The 27,502-nt window shown below is 38.8% G+C and overlaps 1 protein-coding gene across 1 annotated transcript in view; it reads left to right on the top strand.

The window, feature by feature from the left end:
- Nucleotides 1-27,502, top strand: part of RYR2 (ryanodine receptor 2) — a gene marked incomplete at its 5' end in the record, with an annotated part of 534,914 nt that overhangs the window by 453,132 nt on the left and 54,280 nt on the right. Inside the window, 9 exons of the mRNA XM_045010317.1 lie at nucleotides 6,130-6,210; nucleotides 7,740-7,828; nucleotides 10,350-10,478; nucleotides 13,615-13,719; nucleotides 16,788-16,869; nucleotides 18,363-19,666; nucleotides 20,668-20,735; nucleotides 23,872-24,019; nucleotides 26,467-26,553. Of these exons, the coding sequence (XP_044866252.1) occupies nucleotides 6,130-6,210; nucleotides 7,740-7,828; nucleotides 10,350-10,478; nucleotides 13,615-13,719; nucleotides 16,788-16,869; nucleotides 18,363-19,666; nucleotides 20,668-20,735; nucleotides 23,872-24,019; nucleotides 26,467-26,553 (2,093 nt within the window). The remainder of the gene's footprint in view (nucleotides 1-6,129; nucleotides 6,211-7,739; nucleotides 7,829-10,349; nucleotides 10,479-13,614; nucleotides 13,720-16,787; nucleotides 16,870-18,362; nucleotides 19,667-20,667; nucleotides 20,736-23,871; nucleotides 24,020-26,466; nucleotides 26,554-27,502) is intronic.

The raw sequence follows: 27,502 nt of genomic DNA on the forward strand, positions 1-27,502 counted from the left end.
TTTCTCAGCAGTATTGAATAATCCAATCATTTTTAAGCTATAAAATGGAATGAGATTTATTGTTAAAATTGTTAACTTTTAGAATGGTGTTCTTTAAGAACATAAGAATGACTATATTGATTCAGACCAACTGTCCATCTAGTCCAGTATCCTGTCTTCCGACAGTGGCCAATGCCAGGTTCTCCAGAGGGAATGAACAGAACGGGTAATCATCAAGTGATCCATCCTCTGTCGCCCATTCCCAGCTTCTGGGAAACAAAGGCTAGGGACTCTTCACAGCATGGTTTTGCATCCCTGCCCATCCTGGCTAATAGTCATTGATAGACCTATCCTCCAGGAACTTATCTAGTACTTTTAAAAATCTTGTTATAGCCTTGACCTTGACAGCATCCTCAGGCAAAGAGTTCCATGGGTTGAAAGCATTGTGTGAAGAAATGCATCCTTTTGTTTGTTTTAAACCTGCTGCTTATTAATTTCATTTGATGACCCCTAGTTCTTGTGTTATGAGAAGAAGTAAATAACATTTACTTTACTCCTTACTTGCTTTCTCCACACCAGTCATGATTTTATCAACCTCTATCATATTTCCCCTTTAGTCGTCTCTTTTCCAAGCTGAAAAGTCCCAGCCTTATTAATCTCTCCTTATATGGAAGCTGTTCCATACCCCTAATATTTTTGTTGCCCTTTTCTGAACCTTTTACAATTCTAGTATATCATTTTTGAGATGAGGTGACCACATCTGCACACAGTATTCAAGATGTGGGCATATCATGGATTCATAGAGAGGCAATATATTTTCTGTGTTATTATCTGTCTCTTTCCTAATGATTCACAACACTGTTAGCGTTTTTGACTGCCACTGCACCTTGAGTGGATATTTTCAGAGAACTATCCACAATGACTCCAAGATCTCTTTCTTGAGTGGTAACAGCTAATTTAGACCCTGTCATTTTTTATGTATAGCTGGGATTATATTTTCCAATGTGCATTACTTTGTAGTTATCAAAACTGAATTTCAGTTGCCATTTGTTGCCAGTTGCCTAGTTTTGTGAGGTCCCTTTGTAACTCTTTACAGTCTGTTTTGTACTTAGCTACCTTGAATAGTTTGGTATCATGTGAAAATGTTGCCACCTTACTGTTTATCCCTTTTTCCAGATCATTTATGAATATGTTGAACAGTACTGGTCCCATAGTTACCTTTTTTCAGGGACACTCTAGTTACCTTTTTTCATTCTGAAAACTCACCATTTATTCCTACCCTTTGTTTCCTATCTTTTAACAAGTCACTGATCCATGAGAGAACCTTCCCTCGTATCCCATGACAGCTTACTTTGCTTAAGAGACTTTATCTGGCTTGAGGTCTTGAATGGTCTGTTTCCTATGAGATTTATTGCAACTGAGGGGCAATAAAGAGACAATGACAGACTTGTGGCACTGGTAACTCAGCGGAACAATTTCTGGATCTTTTAGTGGAAATATATTAATTGGTGTTACTATGGCAGATCCTTGCTGTTTGACAGTTGTGCATTCATCACAATTGGGCCCTTGTGCCTTTTAGAATGGTCAGTATTTTTTAATATATAATGTCCCACAAATCTGTTTAAATATTAATAGCAGTGGGGATTTCAAAATGGAGACTAGGAAAGAATTAATGAACCAAGATTCAAACACTTTCAAGGCGATATGTATGCTTGTTACATTCAATCTTATTTTTATTTTACTGCAGACATCGCTTCTGTTTGTATACATCACAGAATCAGACTCACAACTGCACACACTGTAGGCATAAAGCCATTCATGTGTGTAACCATACCATTTACGTGCAACATGGGCAATGGCAGCATTTTAACCAAATAGTTACATGTTTAATCAAATGTACTATAGTATATACATCACATCAATTGAAGCTAACCTAAGCAGTGACTCACTTCCCTAAGTCATGCTATATGCAATATGTATGTTTGTAAGTACACTATATGTATAAATGTATGTGTGTGGAGGCATAAATTTGTGTACGTGACACCAAAAGTAGCTTGCTTAGATTTTAAGCAAAGAAATGGATCTGAATTCCAGATGTGTAACTTGTAGTCTCCAAAGAGACACCTCTCTGTAGTCATTAAATAGTGTTTGTATCCTGAAAAAATGCTAATATTACCAGCATTAGTTTCTGAGTCAGATTATGGCCTATTTTTTTTAATGCCAAGGATTTGTCGTCATAAAAGAGATTCAGATATTTTATTGGTCAGAAGAATTTGATCTCTGTAATCAGTACAGGCATACTGCTCAAAACTGCTTGTGATGAACATTGAAACATATAAATAATTTGTTTTTAAAAAGGAATCTATGGGTCTGATCCACCTGCCTTTGTTCCTTGTGATAGGAGGCATACAACACTACCTTTCTGACTTGGTATAATTTTGTGTATGATTAGTACTCATTTTACACAGATGTAAATACATTTTTCCATGAGGTACTGTGAATGATCAGATCCAATGTACTAGGAGGGAGGATAAAACTGAAATAACAAAACCTCAAAAGACAGTCTTTCATTATCTCAATGAAAACGCACTTGCAGTAATTCAGCGGTTATGAAACCATCTCTATAGAGACATTGAATGAAAGAACCAAATGCTTTGCAGTGTGCAAATTGCAATTTCTTTTACAGCAAACTGATTCTTATAGTGAAGTTGATGTGTCAGGAAATGATTTCATTATAAAGGAATATTGCTATCATTTAATTCAAGGCTTTCCTGTCCCTCCCCACCTTCCCTGAATGTCTCCAAAAGCTGAGAAGGGGAAAAGAAAGAAAAGCAAAAGTGGAGAGGCATTGAGAGGGAGGTGAAATGGTAGGAGAGGAAATAAAAATAAATATTTTCAGCCACTTTAAAGGACATTATCAAATGATTTACATTTTTAAAGGCCTTCTCAACCATTCCTCTTACTTTGGACTTTCCCTCTCACCATAGTCAAAGTGATGCTGAAGTTTTTAATAGCACCAAATTTTTATCTAGTGTTATTTTATGTATATTTTTAATATATATATTTTTAATATTCACTACACACAGAACCACTTAAAAGCCAGGCACAGGACACTCAGTATTGCCAGGTAATAAGCACTATGGTCTCGACCCAGCAAAGTTCTTAGGCCTTGATTCAGCTAAGCATATGCTTTTAAGTGCTTTGCTGAAATAGGGACTTAAGTACGTGCTCTATTTAAGCACATGAGTATTCCATTAAAATCCATGCCTGGAGTGCTCAGAACCTTGTGTTATCAAGTTCAATATGAATATTAATTGTTTCTGAGAAACTTTTTGTGTGAGAATGAAAGTGAGAAATGAAAGTGAGAAAACAGTGCAGATTAAGTGCTGTTCAAAGCTCCTGCCAAGCTTTGTGCAGTAGTTTGTGTAAAAAAGCAACCATTTTTTCTTGTGACTATACTACTTTAACACTCTCACCTCACCTAGGCCTTAATTCAAGAAAGCATGCTGCAGTGTTCTTGTGCTTAAATATTTAAATATTTTCCTCAATTGAGGTCCTAATTTTGCTGCATCTACTGAATTTATTTTTCCTGTCACTTTTTATGCTTCTCTCCCCCCCCACACACACCTTTTCCAAGTGAAAGTGGTCAGCTAGCGGTATGGCAGAGTCAAATTTCCTTTAGAAGAAAAGAAAATATTCACCTGACAAACATTTTTTTTTAAAATAGGGAGTGGGAGGGACCTAAATAAAATACATGTGAAATATTTGCTCTATGAAAAAAAAGTTATCTTGAAACAATCTTTAACTGTAAGAGTAACATAGATCAATTTTACTGGAATATTGAAATCTAAATTATTAATGCAGTTTTTTATAACATTCCCATAATAGTCTTGATTTGTGTTCTTTGTTCATGCCAAACTGCCACTGAAGTCGGTGAGAGATTTGGATAATCAAGGAATGTGTAGTTAGGCCTTTCGTAGGCTTGATCCTGCAAACACTTACGTATGTTTAATTTTCCTTACATGTGTTATCCCCTTGAAGTCATCGAAGTCTCATTTACATGCTTATGTTTTTGCAGGCTCAGGTTCCATAAAGGTAATTGAGATTCTGCAAGGTTCTTAGCATTCTGGCCCCTATCCAGCAAAGCACTTAAGCACATACTTAATATTAAAACATGAGGAATCCAATTGAGTTATAAAAATAAAATGCTCGATATTGCAAGATGCTGAACATTCCAAGTCCAGCAAAGTGTTTAAGCATCTTGCAGAATTGAACCCATGTTGATTAATGTACTACTTGTGTGCACAGGATCCTCTTTTAGTCTTTTGTGTTTCGTTATTTAATTAGTTGTAAGGATTTTCAATCTTGTACAGTTGAAAAGCTATGTATCTGGTATAAATGTCTGACCCAGAAACAAATTGTGTTAAAGATCATCTGTAGTACTTGGTTCATTGTCAGGGAGAAGACTATGCAATTTTTTTTTCTTTTTGCCATTTCAGTGAGAATGCACCAAGAACTAGGGGGTGGAAAAAACATTTTAAGTCTCCCTATGTTTGCCACATTTTTATGTATACCTGGTGATACTTGGTTTGGTCACCAAATATTGTGTCTTGCTGGCCAACAGAGAAAAGAGTGAAATGATTTTATATACTTCTTTTAATGTTCACATTAGTTTTCAAAATGGTTTTGCTTCCTAACCCTACCATTATACTGAAGCCTCTCACTTTGAAAGTCACAGACTGCGGACTGGTAAGTCCATTGGCTATTTGTAATTGTAATCATTCATATTTTTTATGTACAGTAAGCATCCAACCATATTCCTGTTTATACATTTTATATATATGAATATATACTGTCTAATTCAAGCACTTCCAGTCTGTGAGAATTTTTATATTTTTGTTTAACTCTCATTATTTCTTTTATTCACCAACTGAAAAGGATAATGTTCTTAATATCACATTGGATATGGAAGTTCAGGTACCAGTCCAAAATGCCTCCTATTTTTAAGAAAACTCTCAGAATTAATATACTGTACTTTTTCAATTTACTTGCATTTTTGTCGTTTAGTTTCATGCCATCATCAAGTAACAAATGATTGCACATTAAAATTCTCTGTATTTAAAAAAAAAGTTTCCATTTTTGCCAAGACACCATTTGTCCCCAAACTATTTGTATAAAGCCCTAATAATGAAATCATTTGCCTTTAATACCCCAGTGTAGTTTTGCTTGCTCTTATGTCTTCCCTCTGTGCCAATTTATCAAGCTTCCAGTCCAACTTTGTTAATCCCTGATCTTTCCTAGAGCCACTAATGCTTCTCCTTTTCTCATTTAAACTTCCAGATTGACTCTCTGTACTGATACAATTGTAGAGGTGCATTAATTGAATGGAGACCATGTTATGTACCAGATTTTCTTAAGCAAGTCTGGAGATCTTTTAAGCTCTAAACACCTGGATAACTGCTATCTACAGAAAAACTAGGCCATAGTGCCTAGTTCTGCAAAAGTCCTTAAGGACATGCTGAAGTCCAGCCCTATTCAGAAAAAACACTTAAGCACATACTTGGTGCTTTGGTTAACCAGAACTATGGGAATTAGGTGCCTAATATCCACTGGCTTTCAATGAGAATTGGTTGCCTAGCTCTTTTAGACTCCTTTGAAAATCCCAGGTTAAGTGTTTTCTGAGAACATAAATGTCTATAAAGTTGTTGGCTTATTTTGCTTTAATATATATATATAGGTCTCTTTTCTACAATACTTGATTAATTTTTCAGGCTGTCAATATTTGTCAGACATTAGAACAAAGTAAATCCAGTATTAACCTTTGTACATGATGCAGACTTCATGCCAACAAAAACAAAAGAAGAGTATAAATGACGGAGTTTTTCTAAAATGTTGCCAAGCCCATGCTGCCACATTTTATAGAGAGAAATTTGTGTCTTGAAATGTTAATGTTCTTTTCTTATGGAAGAGAAATAGCACCCACCTGCCAGCCACATGCCATGCTTCAGATAGAATAGTGGCTATAAAATTGCATTTTGTATGTTTGTTTGTTAATGGTGACTACAGATTAAATGCGGAGATTTGGTAAGGGGGAGTGGTGAGCTAGTTGACAGTCTGTGATAATTTGTACCTCCATCTGGCTTTCCACAGGAGAAAAGGTAATGCAGGATGACGAATTCACCTGTGACCTCTTCCGCTTCCTCCAGTTGCTTTGTGAAGGACACAGTTCAGGTTTGTGGGCAGGCTGCCAGTCAGCTGAGCCAAGGTGATGGTAACCAGGGATAAAAGCTCATCAGTGCTGAAGGCTTGGCAAGTTTTAAGGAAATATTATGAAAGGTTCCTGAGTAGCTGAACTGTACATGAAAGAAAAAATATTTATGTGGAGTTAAAATGTCAAGTTTCCTTGTTCATTTAAACATTGGGAGGGGGAAAAAAAGGGTTACAAAATGATAACTCCTGGAGCAAGAACTATGTGAAAGGTAAATTAAATAGAAAATGAAGTGTTCTCTAGTTTTAGCTCCTGATCACTAAATGAGAGGAAAATCTCAATGGAGGGCTTTGCAGTGAATATATTATACGTTGGCATGCACAGTATTTTTAGAGTTCTGGTTGTCACTGAAGGTGGTTAAGGGGCTTAAATGTCATTCCAGGAGCATGTGGGCAGGGCCGGTGCAAGGATGTTTCTCATCCTAGGCGAAACTTCCACCTTGCGCCCTCCCCCATCCCCGAGCCCTGCGGTGGCTCCCCACCCCCACCCCGCCCTGAGCCTCCCCCTCTCCCCCATGGCAGCTCCCCCCATCTGCTCTGAGGCACCCACCCTGCGGAAGCTCCCCCACCCCAGGGAGCCGTGCGGCAGCTCCCCACACCCCCTCCGCCCTGAGGCACCCCCCGCACCATGGCAACTCTCCCCCTCCTGGCCCGCAAGCCTGGGAGGCGGGAGAAGTGAAGCAGCCACAGCGTGCTCGGGGAGGAGGCGGAGCAGGGGTGAGCTGGGGTGGGGAGTTCCCTTGCATGCCTCTCCCCCCCGTTACTTGCTGCAGGTGGCCCTCCCCGCGCCCCCCTGCCCCAACTCCCTCCGCCTAAATGCCGGCCGTGACCGGGGCAGCCAAAGAGCTGGCCGCCGCAGTTGCCGCCGAAGAAAATGCTGCCCCCCAAATCCTAGTGTCCTAGGCGACCGCCTAGGTCGCCTAAATGGTTGCACTGGCCCTGCATGCAGGAAATCTTCATTGAAGAAGGAACAATAATTTTTCATATATAAAAGCAAGAAATACTAGCAATTTCTTTTAAAGTGTTTTTAATATTAGTTCACTTACTCATATACTTTGTGGCTTTATAAAAAAAGATTCCAGTTTATAGCTGTCAAACATATTCATATCATTGTCATCAGTAATGGCATAAGATTTCATTCGGATCTCATTTAGACTAGTGTAAATCAGGAATAATTCCCGTGATGTTAATGTAGTGACATCAGTGTAAAATTGAGATAAGTGAGATCAAGTCAAACTTATACTATGTTCACAGGAGAAAGCAGATATTAGAACTTGTAAACTGTTACATGATCTCCTCAATAAGATGATACCATTCAGGAAGAGGTAAACGGTTCATTGAATTAAAATATGGATTTAAACAGGAAAATTACTTAAAAGATGTTTCAAATCTTTAAAGTAGGTTTTGACCAATGGATTATACCAGAATTTATTTTAATAAATAGTTCTGAAAATATTTGAGATTTTAACTTGAACTCATCCTCTCATTTTTAGATTTTCAGAATTATTTGAGAACTCAAACTGGTAACAACACAACTGTCAATATTATCATCTCCACTGTGGATTACTTACTGAGAGTTCAGGTAAATCCATTTTACATACTAATTTCAAATAAATACAGGTAGCTTCCTTTTACTATTTCCATCTATACCTCGTGTGCCTTAACATAGAGATGCTTTATTTTGCTTTGATTATGAGTAAACTAGCCTACATTACATTTACCAGTATATTACACATTCATCACAATACTGTTGCACTTGAATATCCCTCATACTCCATTTTTGAAGACACTGAAAAAGGGATCTGGAGCTGCTTCTTGGAGATAGTCTGATATCAATTCCAGGTTTTGGGACTGGGTTTTCCGTTTGCTAAATCATTTCCTTGGGGAGCAGAAGATGGCAGCAAAAGACGTTTTCACTGGGCATTTCATGGGTTCCCAGTTAGGCCTCTGTGTTTCCTATGGTACATCGGATACACTGGTGAGATCTGTGATGTCTGACATCACTCCCCACTGACATTCTAGCTTTCAGGAAGCTCAATCCAAGGTGCAAGATCTCCTTTCTGACAGCAAGAGATTATTAGCAAGGTTGGAAAAGTTGAGACAACAGAACTTGGATGGAAAGACCAGACTTACAGCCGAGCTAGAGATGGAGGTTCATGCTCTGTTTCCAGAAGCAATTCCCTTCATCTGACTTCATTTATGCCTCCTTCACCAGAAGTCGCAGCCACAGCAGCAACAGAAGAGACAGGCTAAAAGGAGACACTTAAACTCCATATTGTTAAATGGGAGGCAGTTCTTGGCTAGATAGTATGGGGTCCTACTATGAAAAAAATTGAGTACTACTGCATAAAATAAGAAAAGGTTTTTCTGCTGCTCATATGTTCTCAGCACCTGCTCAGCCCTAACCTATGGTTTTGCCCAATCACAGTATGCATTTTCAGTATTCTCTATGGTGACCATTTGACCCATTTCCTTGCATCATGATGTGGAATTATCACAGGTTACTGGATATTGGAGATTATCCATTTCAAGTACATAATCCTATTCTATTCCATATAGGTTTTATGCTGTGTTCAGCACTGTAGTATTTTAGCACCTTCCAGCCGTGTTTAGTGACATGAGTACACATCTGGCAACATATTGTTTGTTCTCTCATCTTGTACAGTGGGGAGGGTTTTTTTTAATGTGTATATTCAAACGCTTAGCAATGAGTGCATGTGTTTGTGTGAACACACACACATTGCTATGCATATATATTAGAGAAGGCAAGATCAAAGAACTGCACCTTGCACTTGGAGCTAAATGTGGTGAGGTTTGTGATGATCCTTAGTTCCTGGGGGAGTTCATTCCACACACACAGACCAAGAAAGTTCTGTCTCCTTCAAACAAGCTTTACCTTTATTGTAGAGAGTTTCATTGTGCCAGAGGAGCATAGTTGTCAACCATGGTCTTCATCCTGGAGCTTTAGGGAATCTTTTAAATACTCTAGGCCCAGGCCATAGAGTGCCCTGAAAATAGGGACTAACACTTTGAACTTGACTTGATGTTCTATCAGGAGCCAGTGTAGAGAGTGGAAGACAGATTTCATGTGTTCATCATAGTCTGTGTTGCTGAGGAGATGTGCTGCAATGTTCTGTACTATTTGGAGGCTTCAGTCTGATCTGGGGTTCCTATCCAAACTGAGCCTCTGAACAATTTGTGCTAATTAGCTTTAGTTCAAAGAGATAATATCAAAATCCCATTTCTCTGGGAAAGTGTCACATTGTCATAATCCATCAAAGGGTAATGCAGAACATCTCATTCCTTTTCCTGAATCATGTGCATGAAGCACATAGAAGGAGTACTGCAGTAAACATATTCATCATTTTACCTATATGTCTGAAAATCCACATTACTGCACACCTGTATCTTTTTTTTTAATTTAACCAATACAATTTCCTTTTAGCATTTTTTTTTCTTGTTGTTGTTTCTAAAAATTCCAGTATGTGGAAAATCAATCCTTTTCTAGTTGTCGTTGCTGTTGTCAGTATTACTGTGTGACCTTGCAAGTTCTTTAGAGGCTCGGTGGTAACAACAACAATAAACCCTTTTATGTTTTCTGGCTCATTTTGATGAAGTTTCAACTGGCATTCTTTAAAGGAGATGGAAAAAAGAATTCTGTGCACAAAGAATATTCAGTTCCTTGATTTAGCTAGCTGACAGGCAGAAAGTATAAAGACAGTATAAAGACAATAGTTCACATGAACAGCACACAGCACCGTGTTAATGATTTATTCAGTTTAAGAACCCTTATGTTTGTGTAAAGCTTGAAATAAATAAAAAGCCCAGGTAATCAAGACAAAAGTTAGATTTTTGAAGGAATTTTTGGTTTTGTTTTGTTTTTCCCTGTGAGTTTCACTGGCAATGAGAGAGAGAATGCATTATGTTGATGATACCGAAAATCTCTGAGATTATTTTAAATCCATATGAATGAATGGAAAAAAAATTTTTGGCTCACAACTAAGTTTGTTTTTTAAGTCTACTTTATGAAAATGCTGACAAACCCAGGAGTGGCAGTTTGAATATCTGACCTGTGTATGTTGTTTCCTACATCTGTTTTACAGGAATCAATTAGTGATTTCTACTGGTATTATTCTGGGAAGGATGTTATTGATGAGCAAGGACAACGTAATTTCTCCAAAGCAATTCAAGTTGCAAAACAGGTCTTCAATACTCTCACAGAGTATATTCAGGTAAGCTGCTCACATTGTCATTTGCATGAAATTAGTAAGAAATAATGTTTTGAAATATGTGTAGTAGCCATTTGTTATTTTTTTGCAACCTAAGAATCTAGCAGATTCCCAGATATCATTGAATTATCTCCTCTTTTCTAACCAAGACTGCTTGTGTCCCAATATGTAGCCCGTTGTGTCCTTTTCTTTCCAACAGGAACCTTGCCATTATAATTTGGTTTTGCACCTCACGACTGTACTACTGCAATGCATCCTAATGCATTCTTCACATTTACTTTATCTGAAAAGTAAAACTAATGTAGAATGTGGCTATGTGCTTAGTAAGTGGAATATTATGTGGCATATTCAATCAGCTCTGGCTTCTTGTCAGTTTCTGGCTGGAGTGTAAGGTGCTAGGGCTGACGATAAAGCTCTAAATACACTGTTTGAGAAAACTCTCTCCCCATGACATATTGCCACGTTTCAGATGTGCAGAGACTTGCTTGATCTGGGCCCTCTTTGCAATAAACAAGAAGAAACTGCTGGCAGAATGTAATGAGTGCCATAGAAAAGTTCTAGAAGATATTAATAATTGTGTACTGAGTGCAGGGCTTAGAAGGGGTGCAACAAATAAAATATGGAGCCACACATTGAAAGATAAGAAAAAAACTGAATAGCTGTGTCATTCTGTGAGAACCATTCATTCTGTGCACTGACTGAGGCAAGGGACTCATAGACTTTAAGGCCAGAAGGGACTATCATGCTCATCTAGTCTGACCTTCTGCCTATTGCAGGCAACAGAATCTCACCCACCCACTCCTGTAAAAGATCCATAAACTCTGTGAGTTCCTGAATTCCTCAAATCTTGATTTAGAGACTTCAAGTTAAAGAGACTCCACCATTTACACTAGTTTAAACCTGCAAGTGATCCATGCCCCATGCTGAAGAGGAAGGAAAAAATCGCATGGTCTCTGTCAGGCTGACCCAGGGGAAAATTCCTTCCTGACCCCATATATGGTGATCAGTTAGACCTTGAACATGTGGGCAAGATCCGCAGCCAGACATCTGGAAAATAATTTTCTGTAGTATCTCAGAGCCCTTCCCATCTAGTATCCCATCACCCACCGTTGGAGATCTTTGCTACTAGCAGTTGCAGATCGGCTTCATGCCATTGTAGGCAGTCTCATCATATCCTCTACTCCATAAACTTATCAAGCTCAGTCTTGAAGCCAGTTAGGTTTTTTTGTCACTACTACTTCCTTGGAAGCTTGGTCCTATGGAAAAACTTGAATTCTGGCAAGTATCAGAGGGGTAGCCGTGTTAGTCTGGATCTGTAAAAGCAGCAAAGAGTCCTATGACACCTTATAGACTAACAGACGTTCTGGAGCATGAGCTTTCGTGGGTGAATACCCACTTCATCGGATGCAAGTAGTGGAAATTTCCAGAGGCAGGTATAAATATGCAAGCAAGAAGCAGGCTAGAGATAACAAGGTTAGTTCAATCAGGGAGGATGAGGTTCTCTTCTAGCAGCTGAGGTGTGAAAACCAAGGGAGGAGAAACTGGTTTTGTAGTTGGCAAGCCATTCACAGTCTTTGTTTAATCCTGAGCTGATGGTGTCAAATTGTGTTTCAAATGGTGTTGAATTCTGGCATTTCCTAACTTTTGGGTACTTGACTTTGCAATCTTCATAACATTGTTTAATGTAGTTTTTCTTTCCTATGTAACTAGCTAGAATTTTTAAAGAAAATTCTCCTGTGTTTTAATTTTAATGTACCCTTTATTGTTCTCTTAAAAAAGGAAGTGTGATAAATATTAGGGGAAAATGTTAGGCAGCCTTAACATGGTTCACTAGCATTCATCCTATACTATATTGGATCCTCTATCCACATACAGAACTTCTTTCCCCATAAGTGGGCACTCTACTTGCAGATTGAGGTCCCATATAATTCATTCATATCTTCGTGAATGTTACATACCAGTATGCTACAATATACTAGCCTTTCCTCATGTAAAATAATCAAGTGAGAAATGCTGCTTATGATAATATGAAGTGATTAAAAATAATTTGGTGCCTTTTTTTCTGATTACACAATATTTTCATTATGGAAGTTGCGGTTTAACTGTCAGGAGATTGTTTAAAACTCCACTATATGAAATAATGGCAATTATGTTAATCAGACAAAGGATAATTTTGATAAGCCAAAAAGTAGCTTTATCTGATAACTATTTTTGAGAAATTATCTCAAAAAATAATGTTTTAAAAAAATAGGGCCAGGTTCTTTTCACATTGTAAGTCAGGAGTAACTCCACTGAAAGTAAATGGACTTACAGAGATATGAAACCTATACGAGTGAAGATTCAGGCCTCTAATCATTGTAATTTCTCTTGGGAAGGATTTATTTAAAGACTGAGCATACAGACTGTACTTTTTTATTCACATTCAAATCCTCATTATGGAAATCTGAATTATTTTAGAGCTCATAGTAGTGAATTGTGAAAGTACAGGCTTGAATAAGTATTAGCAGAAGCTGGAGATATGCAAATGTATACACACAGCTCTTACAGATTTGGCCTGCTACACCCAAACTATTCTGTTCACAGTGTTAATAATTATCTTATTCGTTGTCCTTTGAAATATCATCTGATGTTTGTAAAAATATTATAGCATTGTAACACCAGACAGTGTTTTACAACAGGTGAAACTTGCTGAACAAAAACCAAGAGATTCATCTCTTCTTAAAAAATTTTTACCTCAACCTCATCATTGTTACTCCTGGTTTACACTTGCTTAAGTAGAGGAGAATTAGACTAAACATCTGTGCCCCCCATGAGATTCCAATTTAAAGGTGCAAATTGGTACTGTTCCATGAACACTGAGATCCATTTTTTTCAACTCCATCTTTATACAGAGCTTTGAAAATTGTGGCCTTAGTTGCCTTAAAGCAAAGGAAGTGGTAGGGATATTCTACAGTAATTGTTAATGTGATATCAAATGAAATTGTCATTCCATTTATGTTTCAGCTTTCCTTAACATGCTTGTGTAGCAGCTCTCAACTGGTCATATTTTAGGTACCCTGATTCTAATTTTATCCTAATGTTTGATGTAATTCTCTTGCATATAAACCCTGTTCTCCTTTTCTTGTCATCTGCATGGTAGGGTCCATGTACAGGGAACCAGCAGAGTCTGGCACACAGCAGGCTGTGGGATGCAGTGGTTGGTTTTCTTCATGTGTTTGCCCACATGCAGATGAAACTATCTCAGGTACCATGCACTTTTTTTTCTTATTTTTTAGTTACTAACTTTTTACAATACATTAGCTGAACTGTTGCCCTAACAAATTATTTTCATATTAAGAGAGGGTGACCAGAACAACAGTGCAAGGGAATACAGAAGAATTGAGGCAGTATAGGCTGTGAACTAGTGGGAGAGAAACTTGGTCAAATGATTACAGAATGACACAGCAACTCCTATGATCCAACCCTTTCTTCTGACACCAACTTCCTCTGTAACTTTGGGCACGTCAAACATTCTGTGCCTCAATTTCCCCATCTGTAAAGCAGAGTCAGATATACCTTCTTACCTGTCTCAGGGGGGTGTGGTGGAGTATTTGAAAAATAATTTGATGTACTCAGGTTACAGGTGCTAGACAAGTGGGAAATGCTTTTTTGTTGTTGTTATTATTTTTAATCTCTGTTGTTACTTTTATAATATTTAAAGTTATAGAGCTCTGAAGATGGAGATTTTTATTATTATTTTAGATTTTGATATAATTCAAGAATCCAGTCTTTGAGTGTGCCACAGAGATGAAAGTTGGGATGTGGTGTTGAGTGAAGGTTGATTTCTTGGTTCTGCTGAACTTCTTAGTGCTATAGACATCTTTTGTTCATGAACAGGCATATTCTCACAGCAGGTAGCATTGTAGTGAATGCAGACTTTCCTAAATGATGAAGAGGAGACACATAGGAAAATAGAGGTGCACAAATAGCCTATGCATATTGTCATGGTTACCAAAATATACTTTAAGAATGAAAAAGTAGGCTTGTTCAACAACATGTGGAAAGTCTGTGGCCAAGCCAGAAGTAAAATCCACTTGGGTCGCAGTGTAGTGCTTTTAGTATGAGAAGACATGCTTTTCTCTTATTAAAAGTTTCTGCTTTATTCACTGTTCATCCTTTGCACCGAATGAGGCAGGAGTCCTATGGTAAAAAAAAAAAAAGAGGTGATCATGTTACATCATAAAACCGTATGAGGAGACAGAATTAAATGTGCATGAGCAACCTTAATTCTGGCACTTCTTAACTTTTGGTTGCTTCATCTTGTATGATAGTTTTTTTGTATGTAATTTCATAAATTATAAAAACCTATAAAAACCCACCACCCCCAGATACTCCATCTTATGGAGCCATTTTGACTCTCAGCATGAGTTATCAGCAGAGTTTGAATCTAGGACCTTTGAATCCACAGCACAGACCTCTACCACTTGAGTTAGAGCAGTAATATCTTCTCATCCTGAATGTGGATCAGCTGCTAGAGAGGACTTGACACACACTTTGCCAACTGTTTGCTAGACAGTAGGGTAATGTTGGTATTCAGGATTCCTGGGTTCTGTTCCTGGCTTATGAAGGAAATGGGGCCTAGTGGTTAGAGATAGCACACCTAAGTGCATAGATTTGGCACATTCATTATAAAAGGCAGTATGGCTATGGATGAGACTTGGGTTTGCGATTACAGCAGGGGTAGGCAATCTATGGCATGCGTGCCAAAGGTGGCATGCGTGCCAAAGGTGGAACGCGAGCTGATTTTCAGTGGCACTCTCACTGCCCAGGTCCTGGCCACTGGTCCGGGGGGCTCTGCAGTTTAATTTAATTTTAACTGAAGCTTCTTAAAATTTTTAAAAACCTTATTTACTTTATATACAACAATAGTTTAGTTATATATTATAGACGTACAGAAAGAGACATTCTAAAAACGTTAAAATGTATCACTGGCACGCAAAACCTTAAATTAGAGCAAATAAATGAAGATTCGGCACACCACTTCTGAAAGGTTGCCGACCCCTGGATTGCAGGTTTGTATTCTCAGATCTGTTGGAAGTGACCTTGCACAGTTTTTTTCTTACTACATCTGTCAAATGAGAGACTGTTTGCCTGCCTCTTAAGACAGCTAGGAGGCTTTGCTCAATAATAGGGTGAGGGAAGTTCATAGGATTATTAATATTAGTTGCTAGATTAGACCTGATGGTTTCCTCCTAGTCTATGGGACAGTGCAATGTCTTTTTCCCATTTGGAGTTCAAGCTCTTGGGGCCTGGAAGCATGTTCAGTATCTCAGTACAGTTGACATATCAGGAGCTCTTTGGGGCTTTGAACAAGCCTAATTCAGATGGATGCTCAGGTATTTTCATAGCAAACTTAATAAATTCCTCTGAACAAGTGTAAATACTGATTTTCAGAGTCTTTTCTGAATTGACTAAATCTAGGTGGATTTCACTGGGGTTGGCAAATGGCACCTCTCTGGTGTACATCATAAAGGCTGACACTAGAGCTCTTCCAAGAATGGTTGGAAATAGATTTGAAGCCACTGAACTTTTTATGGTGAAATTTAAAGAAAAATATGCCTGAGGCACAGAACATGGGGAAATTTCAGATTAAATAGTTAAAGATTGACAAAGTTCTATGCAATTGAAGTTTAATAACTTTGTTTTACTTCTTATAAAACATTCCCAACTATGACTGATCTGTCCCTTTTTTTGTCGTCTTTGAGCTTTTTGTAATTCAATGTTATTGATGTTATGAAACTTTTTTTATGGCGGTGTGGGTGGGAACCTGATCATCCCAATACGAACATCAGTTTAGCAGACATAAAGTATTATATAGGCATCATCTCTTCAACTCTGACATAGCTGCATACTATCAGAAAAGCTTTCCTTTTCTTTATTCTCCATAGTAGCTCAACTTGCACTACGGCTGTATTAAATTGCTGTTTCTTCTAAACAAATAAGTGTGTGTGTGTGTGTGTGTTTTGCTACTGTATAAGAGTAAATAGTTGGATAAATGTGTTTTCATTTTATTTTCAGATCTGACCTAAAGGGCCAAATACACTAATGGCCTCTCAGCTTCTCAGTCTGATTTTCCCTAAATGAAACCTACATGTGCACACACACACACACATACACTAGTTCAAGCTGGTAGTTGTATGTGTAAAATACCTGTTTTACAAGTGCAAGTTCCTATTTGTGCAAAATATGGGCATGCAAGATCAGAGGATGAGTTGAGGTTCATAGAAATATTGGCCCCAAATAGTCTTATTTACAATGTATTCATGTTTGCAGGATTCCAGTCAAATTGAATTACTGAAAGAGTTAATGGATCTTCAGAAGGATATGGTGGTCATGTTGCTGTCTATGCTGGAAGGTAATTTTAATTTATTTTAAAAGTTTATTTTGCAAGTATTATAACCGTGTCTTATCCTCTGCACATTTTTTTCACAGCAAAACCAATGTCTCTTCCTTTTTTAGTATTTTAAAGTTAATTTGTTTATTATCAGAAGAGATGTTGATCTTTAAAGGCTCATGGGAATTACTATAACTATAATTTACATGGTGAGCAATAATGTAAGAATTAATTAAATCAGTGTTAATTATGCACAGGCTACCTTAGTTTGAATCATTACAAAGATTTACTTATTTCCATGTGTTTGGCTTCTATTTTGGTTCAAATGAGATACTGTTTGCTGGTGAAGCTAAAATCCAAGTTTCTTGCTACAGAAGGAAGCTTCATTATTTATCAGTTGTTTTATTTACTGTGTGTTAGCAACTTCAGTGTGCTGCATTTAACATCACACTTTTTGTATGGACAATTAACTTAAACATGAAAGAATGGGCTTTGAATTCACCTGGGTAGGTCTACCATGCCTCTGGGGGATTGTCCTGTTTAACATTTGCAACAGCTATCGTTGTACCTCAACTTCACGCAGTTGGAGGTGGCTATTGTAAAATATGGTTATTATTTATTGATTTGCAGTGGCCACTGGGACCTTCAGTTAAGGGCCAGGACCACATTGTGCTAGGCATTGAATGAACAGAGATGATCCCAAGGATACCTATTTTCTCCCTCAGAACCAGAAAGCCTAATCTCCACAGCATATCTAAGATCCTCAGAGGAGTGGCTAGAAAAATGTCACTCCTAAATTATATCTCCCATTCAACACTCTATTAAATGTGAAAGAAATCTTAGATGTATACATACTGACATTTATCTCCTTCTTTCAAAAGCAGTGCTTATAATTACTTCTGTTATTGCATCTTTATAGAATCATAGAAGTGTAGGTCCTGAAGGGACCTTGAGTGGTTATCTAATCCAGTTCCCCTGCACTCAAGGCAGGACTAAGTAATAACTAGACCATTCCTGAGAGGTGTTTGTCTAACCTGCTCTTAAAAACCTCCAGTGACCGAGATTTCACAACCTCCTTAGGCAATTTGTCCCAGTGCTTAACTTCCCTGACAGGAAGTTTTTCCTAATGTCCAACCTAAATCGGCCTTGCTGCAATTTAAACACATTGCTTCTTTTCCTGTCCTCAGAGGCTAACAAGAACAATTTTTTTCACCCTCCTCCTTGTAACAACCTTTTATGTACTTGAAATCTGTCATTATGGCTCCCCTTAGTCTTCACTTCTTCAGACTAAACAAACCCAGCTTTTTCAATCCTTCCTCATAGATCTTGATTTGGCATAGTATTTTTAAATGATAACCTGTATCGTTATACACTGAAGACTTGCATGCAACCAGATCAGTTAGCAGTTTATCACATGGTAAGATTTACAGTGTCAGTAGTCATTATTAAATGCTTTTATTTGCCAAAATGTTCATTGTCACCAATGACTTGTTATTGCATGTCACCACCTTTAGGTAACGTTGTGAATGGAACTATTGGCAAGCAGATGGTTGACATGCTAGTGGAGTCTTCCAACAACGTGGAGATGATTCTGAAGTTTTTTGATATGTTCTTAAAGTTGAAGGATTTAACTTCATCTGATGCATTCAAGGAATATGACCCTGATGGTAAGGGTATAATTTCAAAGAGGGACTTTCAGAAGGCCATGGAAAGCCATAAGCACTACACCCAGTCTGAAACTGAGTTTCTACTATCTTGTGCTGAGACAGATGAGAATGAGACTCTGGATTATGAGGAATTTGTGAAACGATTCCATGAACCTGCCAAAGACATTGGTTTCAACGTTGCTGTTCTTCTGACCAACCTTTCAGAGCACATGCGCCATGATACTCGGTTGCAGACTTTTCTTGAGCTAGCAGAGAGTGTTCTGAATTATTTTCAGCCCTTCCTTGGACGCATAGAAATCATGGGTAGTGCAAAGCGCATTGAGCGAGTTTACTTTGAAATAAGTGAGTCAAGTCGGACTCAGTGGGAGAAACCTCAGGTTAAAGAGTCAAAGAGGCAGTTTATCTTTGATGTAGTAAACGAAGGAGGGGAGAAGGAAAAGATGGAACTTTTTGTTAATTTCTGTGAGGATACCATCTTTGAAATGCAGCTAGCTGCCCAGATCTCTGAGTCAGATTTGAATGAGAGGTCCATAAATAAAGAAGAGAATGAAAAAGATAAGCCTGAGGAACAGGACCCTAGCAGGGGCTTCTTCTCTCTTGTGACTGTCAAGACAGCCTTGGTAGCCCTCAAGTATAATGTAATGATTCTTACAAAAATGCTCAGCATGAAGAGTCTAAAGAAGCAGATGAAGAAAATGAAGAAAATGACCATGAAGGACATGTTCATGGCTTTATTTTCTTCCTACTGGAGCATCTTGATGGGCTTACTGCATTTCACCTGTAGTGTTTTCCGGGGCTTCTTTCGCATCATGTACAGTTTGCTACTCGGAGGAAGCCTGGTAGAAGGGGCTAAGAAGATCAAGGTAGCGGAACTTTTAGCCAATATGCCAGATCCCACTCAGGATGAGGTACGTGGTGAAGGAGAAGAGGGAGAAAGGAAACCCACAGAAGCTGCATTGCCAGCAGAAGATCTGACCGATCTGACAGCTTTATCAGATGATGGTGACCTACTCTCAGACATATTTGGCTTGGACTTGAAAAGAGAAGGAGGCCAGTATAAGCTGATTCCTCATAATCCAAATGCTGGTCTGAGTGATTTGTTGAGCACATCTTCCTTACTCCCATTACCTGAGATGCAGGAAAAAATTCAGGTACAAACTATATTTTTATCTACCGTGTTTCAGTCTGTTCTGTGTGGACCAGAAATAAAACTTACAGCTATGTTTGTGTGATTTTAGTTTTTTTCTTAAGTGTGGCATGTTTTTTAAAGAATAACAGTGAATTACAAAGTTTAGTCTTTCTGGGATCATGAGCTTGAAGCTGATCAGACTAGTACATGTTATTTGGTTTATTTTTAAATTCAAAATTCAGTTGTCTTTTGTAACTGCAAAGGGAAATGTCATTTTCCCTCAGTGTAGCGTTGGTTAATAAAAATGCCTTGATGTTCAGCCCTATGACTGTTGCCTTTTAGCCATGTTTTGAAGGCTGCATACTGTATAATGCTGCTTAGACTTTGTAGATGGCATTACTTGTGTTGGTAAGGGGCAGAGCTCAACAGCCCTGGGGCTCACTTTGTCTTATGTTCCTAAAGTTCATGCTTCAGGGTTTCATCCAGGTATCTTCAAGGGGCAAGGTATTTTTTTTTAATCTTCTTCCTCTGAAGCATCAGGAATGGACACAGCTGGAGATGGGACTTTGGACATGGAGGGCACCGAGCATTCTCTTTCTCAACGTGCATGACTGGTTGGTTCTTGCTCATGTGCTCAAGGTCTCACTGATCAGTATACATGGGATTGGGAAGGATTTGTTCCCCAGATCATATTGGCAGTGACCTTGGGTTCTTTTCACTTTCCTCTGCAACCTGTGGATGTGGGTCACTTGCCAGGATTATCTGGGTATCACTTAATCATTTTCCTGCCATTGCAGGGCTTGGATCACTGGTGCATTTCAGCCCTTCCTATTCTCTGCCTGTTTCACCTAACAATTTATTCTCATGTAGGTTGTAATACTTTGGTCTCACTTTAATTGTTGGGTTCAGTGTGTGGGTGACAGGTGGTGTGGTGGGCTGTGATATAGAGGAGGTAAGACTAGATGATCTAATGGTTCCTTCTGACCTTAAATGCTATGACATTTTTTATCTGACTCATTCAAGGAGCAGAAAGTGAATGAAGATGAAAAGGAGGAGAAAGAAGAAACTAAATCGGAACTTGAAAAAGCAGAGTAGGTATAACCCTAGACCTTGTTCCTAAGAACTGTAGTTTGTTTTTCTGAGAAATCAGTTTTGTTTACAAGTAATCCCTTACTCCTTCATTTCTGTGTCTTAGAGACATCTCACATGTCTGAATGTAGGTTCCCCGTCACACATCATCCTCGCTGGAAAAGAAGCCCCTCACAGTCCCAGTGCAGTGAAACCAACATAAAATTGATGCCATTATGGTGGTTTTATGCCTTCCTTTATTCCAGTCCATCCTTCCCAATCCCATTTCCAGCTGTGATCCCTGTATTTACATGACACCTGGGATAACAGTCAGCCTTCTCTACAGTGCTGCTCTATGATAAGTCTTCTGACGACTAGAATTTACACACTGTCTCTCACTATCTCCCTCCCTTCCCCGGGAGAGTTAAGAGTTAAGACATACTTTCACTGTATGTCCAGCCCGGGGCTGGGCTGCTTGAACAGACAAATTCCCAATATCACTTGGAACTGAGTTCTCATGCGTTCAAGGCCCCACATACTCCACATAAAACTGAACCTAATGTCTACTTCAACAACCCCAGCTTCTATAGCATTCTGGTGCAGAAAATGGAAAATTCCACAGGAGCATTTATCAGAGGGGTAGCTGTGTTCGTCTGTATCCACAAAAACAATGAGGAGTCCGGTGGCACCATTTACCCACGAACGCTTATGCCCAAATAAATCTGTTAGTGTTTAAGGTGCCACCAAACTCCTAGTTACAGGAACATTTGAATTTAAAACTAGAAGTCTAAATATGTAAGTAGCCCCTGCATGCATTTGTTTGTGATACTGAATGCAATTTATTTTATGCTGTCCCAAAGATTTCACTTTTCAATCTGCCACACACATCATCATGCACACACCAAGGGGAACCTGGAGGTTTTGGCAGCTGGGCAGAAAATATTTAGGGCCTTTGGCATTTGAACAGGTTTGAGAGGCAGAGTGAGATTGTGGGACAAGAGCTTTAGCTGAAAGATTGTATTAAAATGACCAGCAGTACAAAAGCTAAGATCCCTGATATTTAATAGTTATCTTTAAGGTTCAGAGTTAAAACCCCTTATGGTATGTCTACACTGCCTGCCGATTCAGCGAGCAGTGATTGATCCAGCAGGGGTCAATTTATCTCATCTAGACTACCACGGTGAGTAGGTCTAAGTACGTCGACTTCAGCTATGTTATTCATGTAGCTGAAGTTGCGTAACTTAGATCGATCCCCTCCACTTAGGGTAGACCAGGCCTTAGAAAGAAAATGCTTTGAGTTACATTCAGCTCTAGAGCTGTGCCGGAACCAGAATTTCTGTCCCATGAAAAATGTCACATTTCCAAATATTTTCCCTTTTGACTTGGAATAAAAAGTTGAAAATTAAAATTTTCTATTGGATGTAAATTATGGTGCCAGGCAGCCCAACTGCCAGATGAGCACCCCAGGGAGCCGGGTAGCCCAGGAAGCCGAGCAACTAAGGGAGCCATCACCAGGCAGGCCTCTCAGTATTCTGGTAGGCTGGGGACCCAAGCAGTCTGCATGCCTACCCTCCAGTCAGCTTGTAGGCAGGCTGAGAGGAAACCAGACGGACTAGCCAATCTGCTTGCCTGCCTGGTTTCCATCAAAAGTTTTGACAGAGTCAAAATGTTCCCACAGCACATATTGATTCCGTTAATCAGAAGTTTCCAATGGAAAAAAAGGTTCCATCAGAAAACGTTTGACCAGCATTATTTAGTCCATTTGTCTAAAGTTTTCTTGGCAAACACAGTGGCTAGAAGCATTGAACATACACACAGACACAGACACACACACCACATAGGTTTCAGAGAGCAATTTTATAGTAAGGTGTATGGTCTTTGGCAAAGTCTTTGGCTACAGGTTCACTGAATGCACTGTGTGCAGCTGCTAGGTATGTAAACCAGGGCGATTTTGATTTTACAAACCTCGTCAGTCCAATATTGTTTTGGCTTTAGCAAAATTCTGTGTGGGAATTGCTCGCTGCAGGATCACAGTCAGTGCTTTTAGATTTTTATGCAGCACAAACTTTAATGTCAGTTTTTTCAATGTGAAACTCAGCCTTTCTCTTTGTTTTTGTTTTTTATTTGTTTTCTAAATTAATGCAACACTGTTTTAGGTCCCATATTAGTAATAGAATTAAGGACCGAGTTAAAAATCAAATAAATCTAATGGAATACAAAATACAGTGTTTGGTTTTAACTGGTAAAATAGAGTGCAGTTACAACCCAGAGTTCAGGATTCCTTGTTTTCCTTTGTATAGCTGATACATCACAAACACCTGAAACTGCAACAATCAATTCTTGTTCCTTCCTCCATTTGAGTAAGTGCTTGTGGTATCCGCAACTGTTGGAGGGGAAATTCAGAATCCTGAACTCAAGACTTGGTTCATAAATAGAGGAGGAAATGATTTTTCAGTTATTCTGTTTCAAAACATAAATGTATTTTAAGTTTTAAGTCAACTATTTTCTGTTATGGCCAAATCCTGCTGCTTTCTCTGCATCCTGGAGCCCTCATCACAGCAGATATGGTGTAGTCATGAGGCTGGAGGAGAGCTACCTGAAGTGCATTACAGAGCTTAGTTCTGTTGGTACTAACTACACAAATATGGAGTGGGGCTTGGGAATAGGAAGGATGGAGCAGATGGATCCATAATTACCTGGATTAACCAGTCAAATATCCTCATTTAAGGGAGGCTACTGCAATGCAGTGGCTGCAGTATCACCAACAGAACATTTTTGCCATTTCTTTGTGGCCTGAGAGGGAGAATTCCTCTTCATTTCATGTCTCTTCCCTGCATGAATCATGGCTATTGTGACTTCATGAGGGGACAGGATTTCCCCATTAATGAGGTGGGACTGTAAACAGGGGTCAGCAATGTGTCCATGGTAAAAATTTTGAAATCCATGGTAATATTTCAAAACATTGAATGACTGAATGATATAATCTCCCCTACCCCCAATGTCCATCACTAAATATGGTAATTTTGTCAAGTGTCTGTCACACAATGTGCTGATGCCAACCCCTGACTGCAAACATCTGGGTGGGAAAAAAGTTTACAGTAGATCTCTAGATTATCTTCAGTGACTCAGCACACATTATGGGTTCATTTGTTTTCTTAGGGGAGAAGATGGAGAAAAGGAAGAAAAAGCCAAAGAAGACAAAGGGAAACAGAAGCTGAGACAGCTTCATGCACACAGATATGGAGAACCAGAAGTCCAGGAATCAGCCTTCTGGAAGAAAATCATAGCATACCAGCAGAAACTTCTTGTAAGACTTTATCTACAATGTTATCTACACTGGACTCAGTACTTTCATGTTAGCCAGGAACTTGTTACAAAGGCCTGCAGAAAGTGTCTGTGCATCTGAGAAAGCTGTAACAACCTTCACTCATTCTCTGCCCTTAACCCACCCCACAAAAAGACATAAAAAACATGACAGTGAAAATACCAATGTGCTAGGCAAAATTATCATTAAAAAACCCCATTAAGGGCCTTCTTCAAAGCTGCATGTAATGTTTGCCTTCAGATAAGCATGTACACTCTTCATAACCACAAAACCATGCTTGGTTTTTTTTTTCCCCACAAGTTGGTACTTGTACATGCAGTTACCCAATTTGTGAATGCAAATGTGGGGGTTTGTGGCTGGAATGGATGCACATGTATTTTGTATTTGTAAGGGGCTGGAAGAATTATATGCATTCTTAAATAATTTGCCACAAATGTTCATAGCTGCATTGCGGCTGTGAAATCCTATTAGTAAGCAGCCTGAGCCTGCTATGGGGGTAATTAACCATTGGAACAGTTTACTAAGGATCGCGATGGCCTCTCCATCACTGGCAATTTCTAAATCAAGATGGATTTTTTTTTTAAAGATATGCTGACATTCAAAAGGAATTATTTTGGGGATGTTCTGTGGCCGATGTTATCCAACAGGTCAGACTAGATCATGGGTAGGCAACCTATGGAACGTGTGCCGAAGGCGGCACACAAACTGATTTTCAGTGGCACTCACACTGCCCGGGTCCTGGCCACCGGTCCAGGGGGCTCTGCATTTTATTTTAATTTTAAATGAAGCTTCTTAAACATTTAAAAAAAACCTTATTTACTTTACATACAACAATAGTTTAGTTATGTATTATAGACTTATAGAAAGAGACCTTCTAAAAACGTTAAAATGTATTACTGGCACGCAAAACCTTAAATTAGAGTGAATAAATGAAAACTCGGCACACCGCTTCTGAAAGGTTGCCGACCCCTGGACTTAGATGATCACACTGGTCTCTTCTGGCCTTCGAATTTATGAAGGGGAAAATTAGAGTGGAGAGATCTCAGAACTGAGAGCAAAATGTGGTGAGTTCAGAAGCTCTCTCACAGGTAAATTACATTTGTCTCTCAGGCTGAGGCACCATTCAGAGGCTTTGCTCAATATCTGAAAGGCACAAGGGCTGAAGAATGGAATCTTGGTCTCAAACCTGTGGTAGTGGCTAAAGAGCCTCTCCATGACAACCACCACAAGTCAGGGCTCCTCTGCTGTCTCCAGTGGATCCAAGCAACTCTCTAACCCATTGGCTCTGCACCTGCCCGCATGACAACTCCACCACACACATTCCTGTAAAAAGAGCTACCGCTAAGGCCATAGTGTTCAAGAGGCTGCAGGGTCACCTTTCACTGCTTCTCTGCTTTTTAGCCCCTAGAGCAATGATAAATAATTTCCCTTGTATGTGAGACCCTTCAGAGCAGCACATGGGACTGCAGAATTTTACCTTTACTGAGGGAAAGAGAGAAATGGCATGTGACAAACCAATTTAAAGAATTTTAGAAAACCCAATACTTAGTGTAAAATTTCATATCTAGATATAAATCTGCGTAAAAGAGATGTCATACATTTTGCATGAAATATTTACTTTTTTAGAAACTGTCTTGAAAGCCCATAATCTATGGAAAATAAGACTAATTAAAGGAACATGTTTCTTAAATAATACAATTTGCCTCCCCCTCAATTTATTCCAGCTTGTAAATTGTAATGCATTCACAAAAGAGGGTGGAGAGTTACCGTTATGCATACAGCCTTATCTTCAACTTTCCCTGACTTTTTGAGTGATTCACTTTGCAACTTTAGTATTTTTTTATTGTAGTTTATATATATGTGTGTGTATGTATGTATGTATGTAGAGAGAGATAAGAGCAGCAGCTGTGAATGTTTTAAAAATTAGCCATGAGAAGGATCCAAAAGATTTAGTTAGGATACAAGTTTAGCTGCACGTCTGAAACTTACCTGAACTGTAACCACATCTGGCTACAGACCTTAGGGGAACAGTATTTCCATGGGATTTCCCATATTTCCACTTTCAATCCTGTTGCAGTTGGAACTTGAAAGTACAGTGGCCTAACAACATGAAAAATAATTTCAAGACCGAGTTATCCAAGCTTATGACTCTTCACAAGGTCTAAGATTTGGTTCCAAATTCAGCTTCATTTTATGATTCTCCCACTCTAACTGAAAACCTTGGTAAACATGCAAGCAATTTTTGGAGGAGATTGTGGGAAGAGGTGTTCTTAACAGTAAAACTCTACAAGCTTTCTAAATTTGGATACTTGGAATATTTTTTATAACATAAGGTTCTTAGAAGTAATTTTTATGAGTTCATCAAAGTTGACTAAATCAATATATAAAATAATGTATAGATAAACTGTATTTTTTATTTTTATTTTCAGAACTATTTTGCTCGCAATTTTTATAACATGAGGATGTTGGCTTTGTTTGTTGCTTTTGCCATCAATTTCATCCTGCTCTTCTATAAGGTAAATTTGTTGTATTATTACTAATCAACCCTTGTATTGCCTAATTGCATGAATTTGAAAAACATGGGAGACTGCCTAACCAAATTAACACACTAACTTCCAGTTAAAACTAACCAAAGACTGCATAGCCTAATGGATGAAGGGTCTGCTTAATATTTCAAATGTATTGAGTGCTTATCTTGTTAAAGTTATACCTCTATTAAAATTTCCATTAGTATTTTTTCCATCAGTACCTTTCTAAAAAATTAGAGAATCTTATGTAAAACATGCCACACATACCAAAAATCTATTTGCTTGACCTCTCTACACACAGTCATGGCTGGAAAGGGTTAACCATTTAAATAGTAAAATTCAATAAGGAACAAGGCTAATTAGAGCCTGCTGGGCCTGCACACTGGGGGGTCTTCACCTTCCTCATTGTAGAAGACCATCTCAGAGCACAATCCTTCTCCTCCCCCACACTAGACACTGCCCCAATAGGTCTGCATAGTTCAGAGACTTCATAAACAGAGGGAGTGTAATTTGTGGAGGGAGCGCATAAATCGATCCTGCAGAAGATAGTTAATGCTGCTCCAAGCTATATTCGCTTTTCCACTGATGGCTCTCTCCCATCCCTGGAAGCTTCCGTACCTAGGCGAATCCCTGGGAGAGCTGCGCTGTCAGGAATTCAGAGCAGGGTTGGTCAGTGCTGCAGTGTGTGTTACAAGGCCTCCACCACAGGATGAGCCTGAGCTGCCAATGTGATGTGGCCGTGAAAAAAGATAATGCGGTCTTGGGATGCATCAGGCGAGGTATTACCAGTAGAGATAAGGAGGTGTTAGTACCGTTATACAAGGCACTGAGGAGACCTCATCTGGAGTACTGTGTGCAATTCTGGTCTCCCATGTTTAAGAATGATGAATTCAAACTGGAACAGGTACAGAGAAGGGCTATTAGTATGATCCGAGGA

Source organism: Mauremys mutica, chromosome 3, assembly GCF_020497125.1.
Source record: "Mauremys mutica isolate MM-2020 ecotype Southern chromosome 3, ASM2049712v1, whole genome shotgun sequence".
NCBI classification, from domain to species: Eukaryota; Metazoa; Chordata; order Testudines; family Geoemydidae; genus Mauremys; species Mauremys mutica.